We start from the raw sequence: 16,158 nt of genomic DNA on the forward strand, positions 1-16,158 counted from the left end.
GTACCAGACTGCTGCCAAAAAACAAAACCCATGTAGTTTGTTTTCTTTACAGCTGCTGTATTTTTATTAGTGCTTCCAGCGTTCGGTGGCCAGGGGAACCTTCACCTCTGATGACCTCATGGCAGAATGCATGAAGAACACATGATGTCATATGTCTGAACTAACTGGTGCAGGCTCCTGGCTCACGCGCTGAAGGTCTCACCTTGTAGGATATGCATGCTGATAAGTTCCGATTTCTCTGGTCTACTGCCGATTTTATGCTTCAGATAATCTCCAGTCTGCAAAAGAGTGAGCAGCCCCTCAGTTAATTTCGGACCTACAGCAGAATTACAATGTTTAACTGAGTGTTTGAAAACACCAGTTTTATTTGTGCATGCAGGGAGGATAATCTCTCGATCCCCCCACCCCCCAACCGCTGCGTCTGGCTGACCATGTCAGACAGATAATGGTACTCGCGGTTCTCACCTTGGATCGCTCCAGACTTCTCCTCTGCTCATGGAATGCAGCCGGGCTCTTCAGGGCTGGAAAGACAAATGCAAAGATCTTAAATGAATGTGACGTGCTTCTGTCGGTGGGGGGCACTTGTTTTTAATCAGTCCTCCAGAAATATTAATTGGCAGCACCTGCACCCTCTACCCTTAACCCCCCCAACTCCAAAAGATTGCACTGTGCTCAATTACAGCTTTTATGCAGTTCTTAGCTGGACTGCAACAACGGAATTACTGCATTGATTTGGGCTGCTGGCAAAATCTTAGTGGAGTAATCTATGGTAATTTTACTAAAAAAGAACAAAAAAACCCCAAACCTGGCAGTAAAGTTCGGCAGCCTGGGTGCGTTTCATTATTTTAAACTTTATATTGATTTTCACTTTTGGCTTATGCAATTGTAGATAAATGCTATCTGGGATCTCCAGGCAAGCACGTCCAGTACAGTTGGTATTCTTTCTGAGTCTCTCCTGTTGTGTCCATATCTACCTGCTGTCTCATAGGACAGACAGAATAAGGAGAACGAGAGCTGTTTTACTGTTGTACTGTGGTCAGAGTAGGAACCTGTTATGCCCCCTCGCCTGATGTTTGATCTCCCCTTCCGGCACCTGCACTGATTATGTGCCATGCCCCAGTGCTCTGTCCTATTCCTGGGTCTCTCCCTGATTAAGTAGCACTAACGATGCTGATAAGATTAGCATTTTACATTTCTTCTAATCCTCGGTCCGAGACATCACCCAGACCACTTCTCTTGCCCTTTGACCTATTAATAAAGAAGCCATGCACAACCATGAAGCTTTTAACATGGCCTGGTAAACCTAACATAACATATAACATGACAAAATATAACAGAGGAACAGTAGCAGCTGTTGTTCATTTGGTGTCCTAAACCCCAAAGGTAACCTCTGAAGTTGCATGTCTGCCCTAAAGCCTGCAGAGAGGCAGTTAGTTTACCCTTCTGACAATGTTAAGAAGGCTTTGAGTTGCACAGTAGAAGCTCAGTCTGAAGATATATTCCAGTGAGATACAAACCAACCAGCCATCAACCATTAAAAAAAAAAAAAAAAGTTCCTGGATGGTTTGTCAGAACAGAGAGAAAGCATCGCTGCACGCAGACCCTGCAGAGCTGCTGGCTCCTCCCCCGGCTCCTCCCCAGCCACACACCAGCATAGCCGAGAGGCCTGAAAACTGCTTTCAAGTGGCTAATAAACACCAGATGTTCCCGGGGAAATGTATACACAGGGCATACACGCTGGCCATCCTCCTCCCCACACAACAGAGGGAAGACTGAAATATTCCATCCGCAAAGGGAATTTCGCAATTCTAGCCTCACATGAGCCCTTCGATATGCAAGGTGTGCGTCGGTGGAGACAGACCGACACACCACAGCAGAGCTTGGATCGGTCCTGTGTTCCGAACGGATGCCAGGGATAGGGATTATGTGAACTGCAAGGAACACTAGGAAAATGGGAGGAAAACCGAACAACACAAGTGCTTGGGGGCACGAGGAGGGGATGAGTTTTCAGCAGAAAGCCACCCTAGAAGAACACCTCACCCACTGCTCAGGCAGACGTGGGGACTGGAGCACTTGCACAGATGAAGATTTCACAGCGGTCTCTAACGAGTGTGGTTCTGCTGCTCTGATTACCCCGTGCCAGTCTGTGCAGCTCTGACATTCATCTTTCTAAAAACATTTTACCTGCTGAATAACAGCTGCCCCCTCAGCTTCACCTCTTCTCCTGTAATCAATAGATATACAGCCGTCAAAATGTCTTTTTAGAGGGCCCGCAGACCGGCCGATCATGTTCTCTGACGCCTTTATCTTTGGCAGACTCCCAGGCAGTGATAAGACTGGGCAGAACTCTGGACTCTTTTCCTGTGCGCACTCATGCTAGTTATCTGACCAGCGCTGCCTGTCTGCAGGAGAACTCCGCATGCTTCTCCAAGCTGTGGCGCGTCTGAACGTCCCGGGCACAGGCTGGGTGGATCATGTGCTTTATTCATCGTCTGTGCATGTGTGGCTGACTAGGAAGACCTGTTTCAGTAGGCAGGCCTTTCATTTGTCAAGGAGACAGTTTAATTACTGTTTACTTCCTACCGTTACATTACTGTCGGTATCCTTATATGAAACTAATGATTAGTTTCAAATGAAACACTGATCAAATTTTCTAACCTATGGAACAAAGGATGGTAATATTTCTATTTTTACACCCAAACAGAATATGAAAATTGGTAGATGTTCTGATCTCTGGGCCTGTATGATGTTTGAAGGCTTTAACACGCACTGCTGCTGAGCCTCTGGCACCTCTTATGCTCAAGGGCAGGGACAGGTTGTCCGTGGCCTGACATGGGCAGCAGCTCTGCACGGAGAGGGGAGATATAAAGCCCTTCCCCCAGGGGGGTGGTGGGAGTTGGGGATTGGCTTAGGCAGGCCAAACGTTCGGCACTGCACTACAGCACCTGACGAGGGCCAGAGCACTTTGGGGTTTGTTTCCCCCCCCCCCCCCCCCAACATGGTTCTCCACCAATGACACGTCCGGGAAACAGCGCTCGGTGGACAGGGGGAGGGGACGGGAGGTCACGGTGACATGTACAGAAGAAGACGTGTTACTCACGAGGCATGATGCCCTGGTCTGCTAACTGCTCTCTCGTCCTCCTCTGCTGGAGCCTCAACTGTAGAACTGTGGAGGGGAGGGAAGGAGGGATTGAGATGGAGAGAGAGAGAGAGAGAGAGAGAGAGAGAGAGAGAGAGAGCGAGAGAGAGAGAAGTTGACTCATCATAAGTGAAACTAGGGAACGAGCCATAAATCTGTACTTGGGAACATATCATCCCCTGCAGGCATACAGAGATGGCCGAGCGTCTTCTGGGTCTTCTACACAGCACACATGCACACACATACACAGCACAGGCTCCTGCATTTATGAGCGACCCCCCACACCCCCTCTTCACTACCCCTCACGCCCACAGGGACCACACACTGTAGGGGGATTTGTTTAAAAGCCAGGAGCTGTGTTTATCATAGACTTACATCCTGTTTTAAGAAATATTTGTGGGCCTGTTGATTTCTTTGTTTTGGGCGTGTGTGTCTCCCCACTGACTGTGCTTGACAGTCAGCGATGACGTCGAGCTTTAGGTAGCGGGTTGCCGTGAAATGTCATATGCGCTCAACACCCCAGCTCGGTAAAGTGCAGGGCTGCAGAGAGCAGAGGACATCCGTGGACGAAACACACCCCCAGAGCCTTGTCTCCGCCTGGACAAGAGCCACCTTGACAGCGGAACATCTGATTCTCCTCAGAACACGCTCCGGGCGTGCTCCAAACCCAGACAGACAGCGCCAACCACAGAAGCGTGAGCTGCTAATGGTCAAATAGCTGGGCGGGATGGGAAAAGCGTGCAGGGATCTGGCACGGATCTGGGAGGCAGCAGCTCGCTCAGAAACACAGCTGATCACCAGCTCTACTTGGAAGTTGATTTGGACAGTTTAGGAGCCTGTTTTAGCCGCAGGAACGAGACTGGAGTGGTTCTGTCGGAACCAGGCCGGGCAGAGCACTGATGTGACAGTGGCACTCTTCAGTCTTGTAACTGATTGGCTGGGGAGCCTGTTGTTGTCAGAGGTACACATGAGTGGGAAAGTATTACAGGAAGAGCAACTGGTGGCTTTCTTTAAAAAACAAAACCTTTAGACTTGAATCTGAGCGTGCCCCCGGGTACCAAATGCACTGCTTTGTGTGTGAGAGAGGGAGGGTATTAACCAACTCCAAACCCAAGATTGCCCACAGTAAATGCCCTCAATAAGACCCATCACAGCTTCGTCCACACTCTTGATCAAATCGCCCTCCCATTAAAATCAGAACCAGATGGGTTTTCTTAATGATTTAAAATAGCTGCGTTCGTTGTCTTCGGGCCATAAAGAGCTATGGTGAGGACCTGAAGCAGGGACGTTTTGTCCTTCAGTCCTCTGTCAAATTTCCCCCCTGAACCTCATTGCTGCTTTGAATAATCTGTTACCATTTTCCGAACGAACATGAAATGGATTTTTCTGTGTCAGCTCAGCACGGTCACAAACGAACGCTCTGCGGAGATGAAATGCTTGAACAGCAATGAGGCGGTGTTTTCAAAATGATGCAAAGGAGGTATTTGTGGGGTATTTGCAGCCAGGTGAACAACCAACTCCTGTAGTGGGCGGCTTGTCCCAGTCGGAACATCTCCAGCACGTCTGATTGGCTGTTTAGCTCAGCACCTAACAGGGTTTGCTTGTGAAGACTGGTGTGTCTCGTGAAGACTGGTGTGCCAGTAGCAGCTCCATTGATCACGGAGGAGGCACTTGCGTGCAGGATATTCACTGCATAATCAAAACAGGACCCGAGAGGAAATGCGGCAAATACCCCCGGAGCTCCAGATGTCTCAGCCAGCATGTTTACAGATAAGTTTGTCAAGGATTTCAGAGGCATGGAAGGCTGAATTCCCTCTAGCTGTCAGTGATTTGAGACCAATTCCCTGCAGCGCGCACACACAGGCAGACGGAGGTTTAAACAGAGGTTCTTGTTGCAAACCTTAGAAACCCTGCACTGGCGTATGTATTTTTTCTTTGTTCCAGCTCCCTGACACACCTGAGCCAAGTAATCAGTAGCCTGCAGCCCCTGATTACCTGAACGGGTTCTGTCTGGATCGAAACCATCCCCGAGAGCCGTAGCGCAGAAGCCCTGGTCCAACAGACCAGCCCACTCTCACATCTCACGGAGCTGGAGCCGTTTCAGGATATCAGCAGTACTTAGTACTACTACGTTGTTTGAAGAGAAATGCAAGCTCAAAACGGAGAATATAGTCAGAGACCTGACAGGAAGTGTACGTTTTCAGACACACACACAGAATCCGCTTCCTCAAGCACGTTATCCAGACAGCCGAGAGTATTTTATGGGCCATAATCCACCACAACAACCACCAGCAAGAAAAAGATGTTCAGTCTCCTCTGTAACTGCACAAAGTCCATAGCTTCATCTGCAAGGATGAAGCTATGGAAGCCAACACACACAAGGAAGCCAACACACACACAACACACACCTTTAATCGTCTGAATGTTTGGTATGGCTACGGTAGTTATGTAACAGCAGGGCAGTGGGCGGAGGGAGCCCTCCAACCTCTAAAGATGTTCCTCCCTGAGTTAAACATGTCCAGAAGGGATGTACTAGCAGATCTCTATCTTCACACACACACACACACACACACACACACACACTCACTCACACAGAGGCGACCAGCTCCAGCCAATGGAACCATATGGAACTAAAATGTGTACATCTGTGTGTAAACAGTCCTGCATCTGTGGGGTATTAGTGTGTTAATGTGTGGTGGTCAAAGCAAGCAGCCTTTTAAGCCCTCCTGACTGTAGCAGTGTGCGAACGAGAAGCGTCTCTTCTTCCCTTCCTCTCCCCCCCAGCCCTGCTGCTCTAAACACCAGAAGGGAAAGGCTCAATTTTGCCTGGAATTTCTGGTAAGCAATTAGTCAACCAAAAAAAGAGAGAGAGAGAGAGAGAGAGAGAGAGAGAGAGAGAGACTTTGTGAAGTGACATTCTTTAAAGGCACGGGGGAATTGTTCCTCTGGCATCGAGGTGAATGAAGAGCGCGGACTGTCGCCAGTTTGTCTTTAAAGTCCCCAACCGGAGTTTTAATCTTCCTCACAGGGCAGAGGTCTGTCTCGGTCAGTATCATTTATGACAGAGAGGTGGCGCTGTTGTTCACTCTACCTGCCTGTCCGCACAGTACTTCCGTAGACCGCATGCGGACGTATATTTTGAAAGATGCTTATCGGTCAGAGAGAGGAGAAGGCAAGACGGAGAGGCGATTAAGACGCTACCGTGACATACGGGATGGTTAACGCGGCTTGACCTGGCACTTGTTGGGGGCGGGGCTTAAGCAGTACTGCTGTTAGCCCTCTAGACGTTTAAGGGCATGCAAACCTCTGCCATCGGATAACCTCTGGCATCTGGCTTAAATCAGGGCGGGTGATTGGAAGCAGACTCTTGACTAGAACTACCCATGTTCAGAAAGAGGAACAGGTGCTGTGTGCTCAGAATGAAAGAGAGCAAAGCCCACAGCGAAGGTGTCTGCGCAGGCCACTAACACGCTTACAGACACACATGACCAACCTCTGTTTCTTTTGTTCCTTTTTGTTGTTAATGTCATCTGCACATGACAGTAAAACAGACAAGAAAATAAAACAGGAAATAACAACTGATAGGTTTCGGCAGCTGACAGCACTGTCACCGAGAGCTGGCTAAAGTAAGCTTGGTGGGTTCCTATGGGAACGGGCTTACCTGATCTAAACTTGTTGCGAATGAGGACAGAGTGTTCAGATCCCAACAGAGTCATTCTGTTATGTGGTGGGAATCCGCTGTCAGAGTGTTACCACGGCAATTGTGTCGAAAAAGCCCACTCGCTTCAGTCCGGTGTGGTATGCAGAAAGGTCACCGATGGCGCAGTGTCCCAACGAGCGACCGGAAAGTGGCAGACGTATTCCCCCCCCGGGAGCATCTAACCACAGACAGAGCTGAGACGGAGACGTAGCTGCCCGGGACGGGGCGGGAAGAGATTCAGCCAGCCCGCGAGGCTCCGGAGAGAAGCTTGGGTCCCACACAGCGGTGGGGGTCTCCGCTCCACAACAGAAACTGAGAGGGGCTCCTGCTGCAAGGAGGGTCTTAAACTTGGGGGGAGGGCTGAGCCCTCCTCCTAACGCTCACTGCTAGAGCCCCCAACAGCTCGGCAGACGGGCTGCCCCTGCTGGCTGCCTGCACCGCGCATGCACGCACACACACACACACACACACACACACGCAAACACACACACACACACACACACACACAGGGACCTGCTATGGAGCGTGAGAGTCGAGCATGAGAATTAAAACCCTTTGTTTTTGTCCAACAAAACTCCCTACAGAACAAAACACTTCTCCTCAGATCCACATCTGGTCTTAATGGATACTGGTTGGCAGGAGTGGCACAGCATGCTGGATAATCCTGAACTAGATGAGTCTCCATTTTGAGTTCGGTCCTTTTTCATACCTGGGTTCCCACATTTCTTTAGAAAGCAGAGCCGATGGGGAACTGAAACTTGCGGTATAGTATTATACAGTCGGTGTGGCTGCGTGTGTGTATATTTGTACTTTTATCTTATCTTAAGGGCAAGAATCTCCACTCAGAATACTGACAGCCTTTCCTCCAGCTCCCACAAGCTGTCACAACTACGCCTGGGGGTGGGCTGGGGTTGAGGCGGGGCTGCAACCTCATAGTCTCAGCTCTGCTCCAACTGTCCCTGTGGATCCGGGTGTTTACTCCAAACAAGCCCACCCACACAACAGCACCTCCAGCCGATGAGTCAGGGGAGGACGCTCGACAGCGGCGAAATTCTTTGGAATAAGACGAAGCCACTGCATCAGAACTGCTCCGCACTGCCATTTCTGTGAGCAGAATTATTTGAACAGAGCTGTGTTCTACAGTCCTTAACTCTCAAATTATTTACACTTCTGTGCCACCCTCGATCCCACACAGCAGCTCCAGCTGGAAAGGCAAGAACATGAGTGTCACTGCTCCTGAGTTCTCCTTGCTCCTTACCCCGCGCGGAGCCGCCCGGTCTTGCTGCTTCCAAAGCACTTTGGTCGGTGACTAAAAACGAATCTGAGGACTCCAACTCGCTAATGGCACCCAGCAGTCCGGCCACTCTCTTCGCTGCACAAAGTGCTCAGTGGTCCAATACACAAGCGTGGTCAAATATTTACTTAAGGCCATCTTGACTCGCGAGCAGTCCATTTTTCGGCGGGCGGGGGCGTGGGGGCGGCCCGCCGGCACTGCGCCTCGGTCAGAGCTGGGAGGGCGTAATTAGCAGGTGAAAGTGCTTAACAGGAAGCCGCTCCGGCGGCCCGGGCCTGACAGGCGGACGCGGAGCATCCCTGCGAAATTCCTCGGAGGGTCACCGAGTCCCGTCCTGATCCCTCCCTATCTCCGGGGCCCCACGTCTCCGCGGCGGCTCGAAGCCACACCGCGAGACATGAATCACGCTTCTGGGTTTATGATAAATGGATGTGTACGGTCATGTAGCACTGAGTGGAGGCCAGACACACACACGTGTCCTATAGCACAGAATTCATCTCGAATACGTTATTGCGGTGGTGTTACAGAGCTTTATGGCTTTGGGAGTTTAAGGAGCGCGCTTCTCAGAATCCAACGTTTAACGCCATACTGAATTCATCAGTAATGTTACCATCTTTCAAGATGTGTTTATTGGCACCCCGAAAAGAGTTTTTATGAAAACTTTGCTTAAAAGAGTACTGTTAACATTCACACTTGAGTTTTAGTATAACCGATACTGTAGTCTCTGTATAATTCAGTGTGTTAAGAAAGCAAAAATATCATTCATCAGTTTCCAGTGAAAACACTTTAGAACTTTGAATTCATCTATAAATCTGTGGGTTATTTTTTCTTGGGGTGGACCAAAAGGCAGTATTAGACGAGAAGGTTCCAAAGCTAAATGAGAAATGGATATAAACATCATTAAGAATAGAACTGAAAAGGGATTCCTGCTTTGCCTCGTTTGAGGTCACCCACGGATTACAAAAAGTAGTGTGTTACGAACACTGACAGATGTGCCACCGGACAGACACGTCTGCGCCAGCTGCTGTTTTTCTGTTTTCTGTATACATCTGTTTCGGGAAATTTGCAAGACGTAACGGTTTGAGACTATGAACACACATCCACCCTGTTTTATTTTCTTCGCCGATCTTGTGGGCAGACCCATGAGCTGGTCACACAGGTGTGATGCCATATCTCACCCCCACTGATGCACAGCTGCTTGGACAGTGTGATGGGCAGAACCGATGGATGAAAAAAAAAAGCTGGAGTGGGGAAGAGGAGGAGTGGAGCTTAGCATGCTCCTGGCTAGGACCCGGCCCACACCAGACAGGCACGTAGACGGCCCATGGAGGAGATGCGAGAGAGAGAGGAAAGACCTGAGGATTGTTAATGGAAGTGATGAAGACTGAGGAGGTAGTGTGAGGAAGACAAGCGATGGTGTTCTCTGGCTGCAGCCAAGGTGATGAACACACCAAAACCCAGTGGCAGCAGCAACAGCTGGTCCTTATCTTTTTGAAGCCCATTGGTCTCGGTTACGGCATCGCTTTAATGACAGTCCTCTGCTTAATGTCGCAGCTGCCTCTGTCTCGGAGAGATGGCCGCAGACACAGGTAAACACTCCCAAATGGAGAATCCATCTCCTCAGGGGGGAAAAAGACTGGGAGATTTGTCCACTTTCTGAAATGTGCGAGAACTTTTTCCCCCCAACAAGATTTTTGTTTAGACCTCTTGACACCAGGTTACAATTTTTCAAAAGTCCTGTTCAGAACCTTCATCGTGCACATTGTTTCAGAAGTGTTGTTCAGCGCTGGTTTGGTGTCATACATTTCTCACAAGGAAATGTTGCTAGAATAGAATCTCCCGTAAGGCTGCGCACGAGCTAGTGCTTTCTCTCAAGCTTTGGGTTTCTTCCTTCTAAAAAGAGTGCAGTTTTTGAGGCAAATTGGGAAGCATCTTGGGGAGAAGTGCGGTTACACAAGCACTGGTGTTTCATTAAGATGGTGCTGCACATCAGTTAAAGGTCAAGATGAAATGTGACGAGAGGAAAAGACACGGGGAGCATATCCGTTGGCGCGAGGGAGCATGGGAGGGGATAATGTGCCTAGAGTCCAAAACCCAATGTGTGTGTCAGAGCACGAGCTCGTGCGTCCAATCCGGATGGTTCTGGGGGTAAGTGTGAGGCTGTTGTTGCTCTGAGCCTCTGCGGCTGGTGAGCTTTTCTTTTGTCTCTAACACACTGGCCCTGGGCCACTGTGATGAAAGAGAACTATGATTAGGATTACAGCACAAGGAGACCCTGCAGCATGTCGGTGTGATGGTGCTGTCGTGTTATTAACCCAACCACAATATGGCCTCTTTGTGGCATTTTTAAAACCTCGAAAACATACTTCAAACCCAGTAACGGCCGCTGGACACAGTTTAAACTAAAGTGAGGCCATAACTAATATTTTGATGAGTGCAGTCTGGTATCAAGAGCAGTTATTGAAAATAAGTCATTTTCTTTTCTTTGGAAGAGCAAAATTGATTGGTTTCTGTCAGGTAAACCAGGATCTGTTTTCCTAGTTAGATTTATCTATGGAAAGAGATGTATGTGTATGTTTTGATCAGATGTCCCTGAACTACATTTAACACTCATCAGTGTTTAGTCTAAGGACTACTGTATATGTTGAAGAGTGTGTTTGGCGTATAGGTCATTGTCATTTTAGTCTTGTGAGCCTAAAGAGATACACCCCCACCCCCACACACCCGGTTATGACATCATATCCTAAGGCCTATGAGAGACTTGCAAGTTCATGTATTGTGAAAATGTCAACAAGACATGGAACAGTGAAGCTGCGGTCACATTCTTCTCTGCGGCTCAGAAACGAGCTAACGAAGAATTCCCAGTATCTACAACACAGACAGGACATGGCACAGCTGGGATTGAATCCAAGCTGCAGGACACACCTCCTCATAGGGGGAAATTGGTAGTATATCACTTAGGGTCTTTTTAACTATGAATTTTTTATAATAGATGCGGTATGGTTGGTTACTAGGGCTGGGCTAGAATACCTACAGCCCTGATGCTCTCCACTTAAAATGGCCACCTGAATCAACTCGGCACCTCTGACCTTTTGGCCTGCTCCGTGAGACCCCGTACGGAAGCGTCGGCACCCTGTAGCCTTTCCATCTCTGCCCATCAGGCGGAGAACTGGGGTGGGGGGTGGACCATCCATACCTCCATCACGCTATCATCACGTCAAAATGGTAAGCTCTCGATTTGCGCAAATATTTGCGCGGACGTGTCTCGGACTGAAGCAAACACTTTCAGGCTGCCTGGCTGAAACGCGCTGTCAGGGAGCATACTTCTCGTGTGCCCGGGGAAAGACCAAGGCCTTGTTTTTGTTGGTTTAGGCAACGTGTCCCAACGCGCCCCATTTTTAACAGAGATAAATGCGGCACACAGCATCTTATCAGGCACTTCCCTAGATAACTGGAATTAATCTGGAGGACTCGGCTCCAATCGACCTCAGAGAGAGAGAGAAAGAGAGAAAGAGAGAGAGAGAGAGAGAGAGAGAGAGAGAGAGAGAGAGAGAGAGAGAAAAAATCAAAAAGGCAGGTTCTGCCATTCTGTGTTCAGGCCAAACAGGCACATGTTAAGTTCAGAGCAGGGATACCGAAGAAACGAAGCCGTATTGTGTGAAATCATGCAGCCATCACTCTCCAGGCCTGATCCGCTACATTACGTCTGCAGTATTTCTGCAGTGAGAGGTGATCTTGACATAACATGCATGCTTTCTTTACTGGCCCAAAAGCTGAACAAACACATTGAGGCAAATGTTTGATTTTTCACACCTCTGAGAAAATGTAGGCTGGTAATAATGACCATGGATTCTTTGCCAGCTTCTCTTTCATTCATATTTACAGCATTTGGCAGACGCTTTTCTAATACTGCATTATCACATCTTACATTTGTATTTAGCCATAGAGACATGATGTTCAGGAGTCCTCTGACTTACCAATCTTAGCAGAACTCTTGACTCACAGACTGGATTACAATGATCAAAAGTGCCATTTGGTAACACAAGCTTCAAAAGGCAGCCTGAAGTTATTGGAGGCATGGGCACTGAGGCTCTGAGGTTCTGAGGCTGTGAGGTACTGAGGCAGTGAAGCTCTGGGGTACTGAGGTACTGAGGCTCTGAGGCACTGAAGCTCTGAGGTTCTGAGGCACTGAGGCAGAGACCCAGTCCTCTAAACACCCTCAATAGTCTCAGCAGACCAATGCTTTTCCACTTCCTTTCCAACGCACCTGAACCGGCACTTAATTGCCTGGCTTGGAAAGGTCCGGAATTTATATATATATTTATGTATAAAGCAAGCAAAACATTAGTTGTGAGCAGTCTAAATGCATAAGGAACCACTTCTAGAAACATATAGCCTTCCCTAGATTCACAAAAGCGATTCAGACACAGCGCTGGTCTGACCTGCTGCAGGGTGTGAGATGATGGCTGTCTGGCAAGGTGCCAATTAGTGCAGAAAACACATTAGTGTGCATCATGGGTTCTGTTCCCCAGGTCTGAAACAACTACTTGTGTGTGATGATCTGCAGAGCTTTCATCAGCCACATACCACGCAGGGATGACCTCATGCTTATCTCTCCTTCACTGTCCCACACTGCCACTTCAGCGCTCAAAACGGTCTGAAGATATGGCCCATTTCTACTTTAAAAACGCACTGGACAACTGCCCTGATATCCAGAGAAGACAAAATGCCCATATTTCCCGCTTGACTAGTTTGGTCTGTCATCAACATTTGAGTGTGAAGTAGTACATCAAGTAGAGTATCCTCTATAATATACAAATAAACATTCTTTGGACATCAGATCTGTAGATTGATCTAAGCTTAGTTCTTTACTAATGGGTGATTAATGGTTACTGGTAACCAGTAATGATAGTGAGTCGTCATTCAAAAGATTTTTTTTGTTCTGCAGAAGTGTAATGCCAATTCTGCTGAACCTTTACACTGACACAGTCACAACTCAAAATCTTCAGCATCAAATACAAGGTTGCCGTTATCTGTCATTATCATCATGCAGACAAGCGCAAAAACAAAGAAAAAGAGAAAAGGCAGTCTGGTCAGGTTTGTGCTTTTGGACCACTACAGTAAGGGTTGGTGCAGCATGTAGGTAGGTCTGTACAACGCAGGCCTTCCTCTCGTGACTTCCACGGGAGCGTACAAATCACCTTTAGGGCGTACTGAACAGAGTGCTCTGGAACTGAGACACTTTTGGCAGCCAGAGCAACTCTAAGGCTGGGAGCCTCTTGTTTTAATCAGCCAGTCAGGAGACTATGAATTACATGGTAAGGAAAACATTACTCTGGCATACCTGCATGTAAGATACTGGATAGTAATAGTGCATAGTAATTCCACAAAATTCCACAGGATAGTAGTGTACATAGTAATTCCACAAAATTCCACAGGATAGTAGTGTACCTAGTAATTCCACAGAAGAAGCTCAGAAGTTAAAACCTAATCATCCAAATCATCCACCGCCATCCTTTTTTTTTTTTGGACGACTGTATAGCGCATTAGGTAATCACATGAAGATACGACCTCTGAAAGCCTTACGTTATTAGACCTCGATCAGGGTCCAGAATCCCAAGTTCTTCGGTGTGAAGCAGAATCTCAGATACACTCTTGAGAAATTTCAATATGAAAGCGGTTTTACATTGTTTGTACTTCATCTGATTCCCATAACTGCTGGTATGTCAGTCGAAACCTTTAAAAATATAACTGCATCTCCACTGTTTTGCTTGGCTTCTGGGATGGGCAGCTTTCAAAAGAAATTTAAGGCAGGGTTTGATTGATTCCCTGTATTATTGTTTAATGAATACCACACCTAGGACAGGGCGCCCACTGCGAGTGTTTCTCACGCCCTGTTCCACGCCGTTTCACATGGATGGCTCTTCATCAGGCCTCGGCATGGTGATGATGTCCAGAGGAGTGTCTGCGTGGGGTTGAAGTTGAATGTGGATGGTTCAGACCGTAGTGGCATCCTAATGTCATCATTCCTTGCTGCTTAAACAGAAGCTAACTTTAGAGGAGTAGGAGGACCCACCGAATTCTAATCCACAAATTACCATCTCGATCTGGCAACGATATATTGTGTTCTTGTAGCATTTTTATAAATTTGGCACGGGAGCACTCAGGGGAAGCGCTAAGAATAACTAGTTTAGAAATGGCAATGGGCTAGGCTGATTAATACCAGTCTCTGCTTCCCGTGTAATCATTCCAGCTAATTTGTTGACCCTGTCATGCGATTTTGAACATAAAAGTCTTGGCTTACGAATCTGTAAGCCAATATCCAACCAAATGAACAAAAATGTCAAAGATAACTCCTGTATCATAGATAATTCCAACTGCAATACAGGACACCAGGATACTAGGAATCCGAGATCCTGAGATCTCAGTTACAGCTCAGGAACGTCTTGTCAGACAGCTGTTTTTGTAGCGTTGTTGAAGAAAACCACATAAGACAATTATATTACTTAAACCATCACATTATAATGTAAGATAAGACAGAAATGATAATTAGTGAATACTTTTGATGTAAAGGCAATATAGTGAGGTAAACATTCATGTGTCCTGCTGAAGACAATGAATGTTTTATTTATTGAGTTTTGGAGTGGACAGAGTTTCTTTAGAATCTGTCGTAGTCATTCACTCATTCATTCGTTTACATATGTTAAGGTACAACATGTATCCTGAATCCTGAGTAAACATTCCGTTCCAGTGAACCTTGATTAATATCGGTAATATTTATGGGATGGTATGAAGCAAGAGTTCAGGAACAAAACGTAATTGAGCGAATAACAAGTCGTCATCTTTGGAATTCCAGAAGCACATACCGTTAAAGCACCTAAGCCTTAAAACACACAATCTACAGTGCCCTAAATCAGCAGCTTATGTTCACCAGAAAGGCAGATCAAAATATCCACGTCTGCTTTCAAAGCAGAGAATGTGGAAAAAGTCAAATGAATATTCCAGAAGTACGTTTCTTTCCTTGCTAACCTCATCCCATCATTGATAAGACTCACGTCACCTTTGCATGTGTACTATAAACATTCATAAATACTTACATCACTCTGCAGGTTCACCGAAATACCAGCGCATTAGCCAATCTAAACTGTGTCATGACATACCAAACGTGTTACACGCCGAGGGTATTCATGGCAGCTGACTTAAGTGTGCTGTTTATTGGCAGGGTTTTGAAGTGCTTATGACAGGCTTTCGTAAAACCATGTAAAAGAGGTTTTTAAATGAAGCATTATTACAAAATGACTCTCTTATTAAATCTAGGCATTTAGAAAGAAAATGTCTTCTTTGGCTGTTACTACTGAATTTAATTAAAACAACAACAACAAACAAAAAACAACCATAATGCCTTAAAAAAGAACAAGTAAGAACAAGACAACATTCCCACACTTATGGGAAAGGAAATCATAAACAAACAGCATTATTTTGTTGTGTTTGTTGAACAGTGACGTCATTTATTGTTTTGAGACTGTGCGAGCTGGCAGCGCGAGGGATTAGGACCCTGCGTAATAAACCCCTCGAGTGTGTGCGCCCGCGCATGCCAGCGTGTGACGCTCCGGCGGGCTGTCTGCTCGTGCGGCCGCGTTTTCTTTAAATGACCGCGTCGTCCTGCTTCGCTCGCGCGCGCTCCCTCTGCATTCCTGCAGTCAACAGCGCGCCTCTTCTAATCATAGCCAGGTGCTTTCTGTCCAAATTACCATGTGGTTCTAACTCTGCCCCAGAATGACACAGACCTGAACCGCCGGTGAGAACAGGCACAAAATGAATTCATTCGGTTTATTTAATTATTTGTTGTTCTTCAAAACATGCAAAAGGTTAGATAGGGTTAGAATTTGAGAGTAGGTAAGTTCAAGATGCTATCCATTTTAATACTGTTTAAGATTAGTGAATACTGTCCAGTGTGCTAAAATCTTACTGTCTGACAGTTGCATGGGCACAGAGAACATCTTTGCAAAGCTCTTAACTGGATTA

The 16,158-nt window shown here is 47.1% G+C and overlaps 1 protein-coding gene across 11 annotated transcripts in view; it reads right to left on the minus strand.

The window, feature by feature from the left end:
• Positions 1-16,158, minus strand: part of myocd (myocardin) — a 62,204-nt gene that overhangs the window by 10,751 nt on the left and 35,295 nt on the right. For 10 of the 11 annotated variants that reach the window (XM_081698338.1, XM_035533723.2, XM_035533721.2 and 7 more), the window contains 3 exons: positions 3,101-3,166; positions 466-521; positions 203-278 (listed from right to left, as the gene is read on the minus strand). In XM_081698338.1, the coding sequence (XP_081554464.1) occupies positions 203-278; positions 466-521; positions 3,101-3,107 (139 nt within the window). In that variant the 5' untranslated portion in view covers positions 3,108-3,166. Of the gene's footprint in view, positions 1-202; positions 279-465; positions 522-3,100; positions 3,167-6,800; positions 7,607-16,158 lie in introns of those variants that run through there. The other variant, XM_035533719.2, reaches the window with a different exon arrangement.

The sequence above is a fragment of the Electrophorus electricus genome, chromosome 15, assembly GCF_041902795.1.
Source record: "Electrophorus electricus isolate QZ-2024a chromosome 15, ASM4190279v1, whole genome shotgun sequence".
Lineage (NCBI taxonomy): Eukaryota > Metazoa > Chordata > Actinopteri > Gymnotiformes > Gymnotidae > Electrophorus > Electrophorus electricus.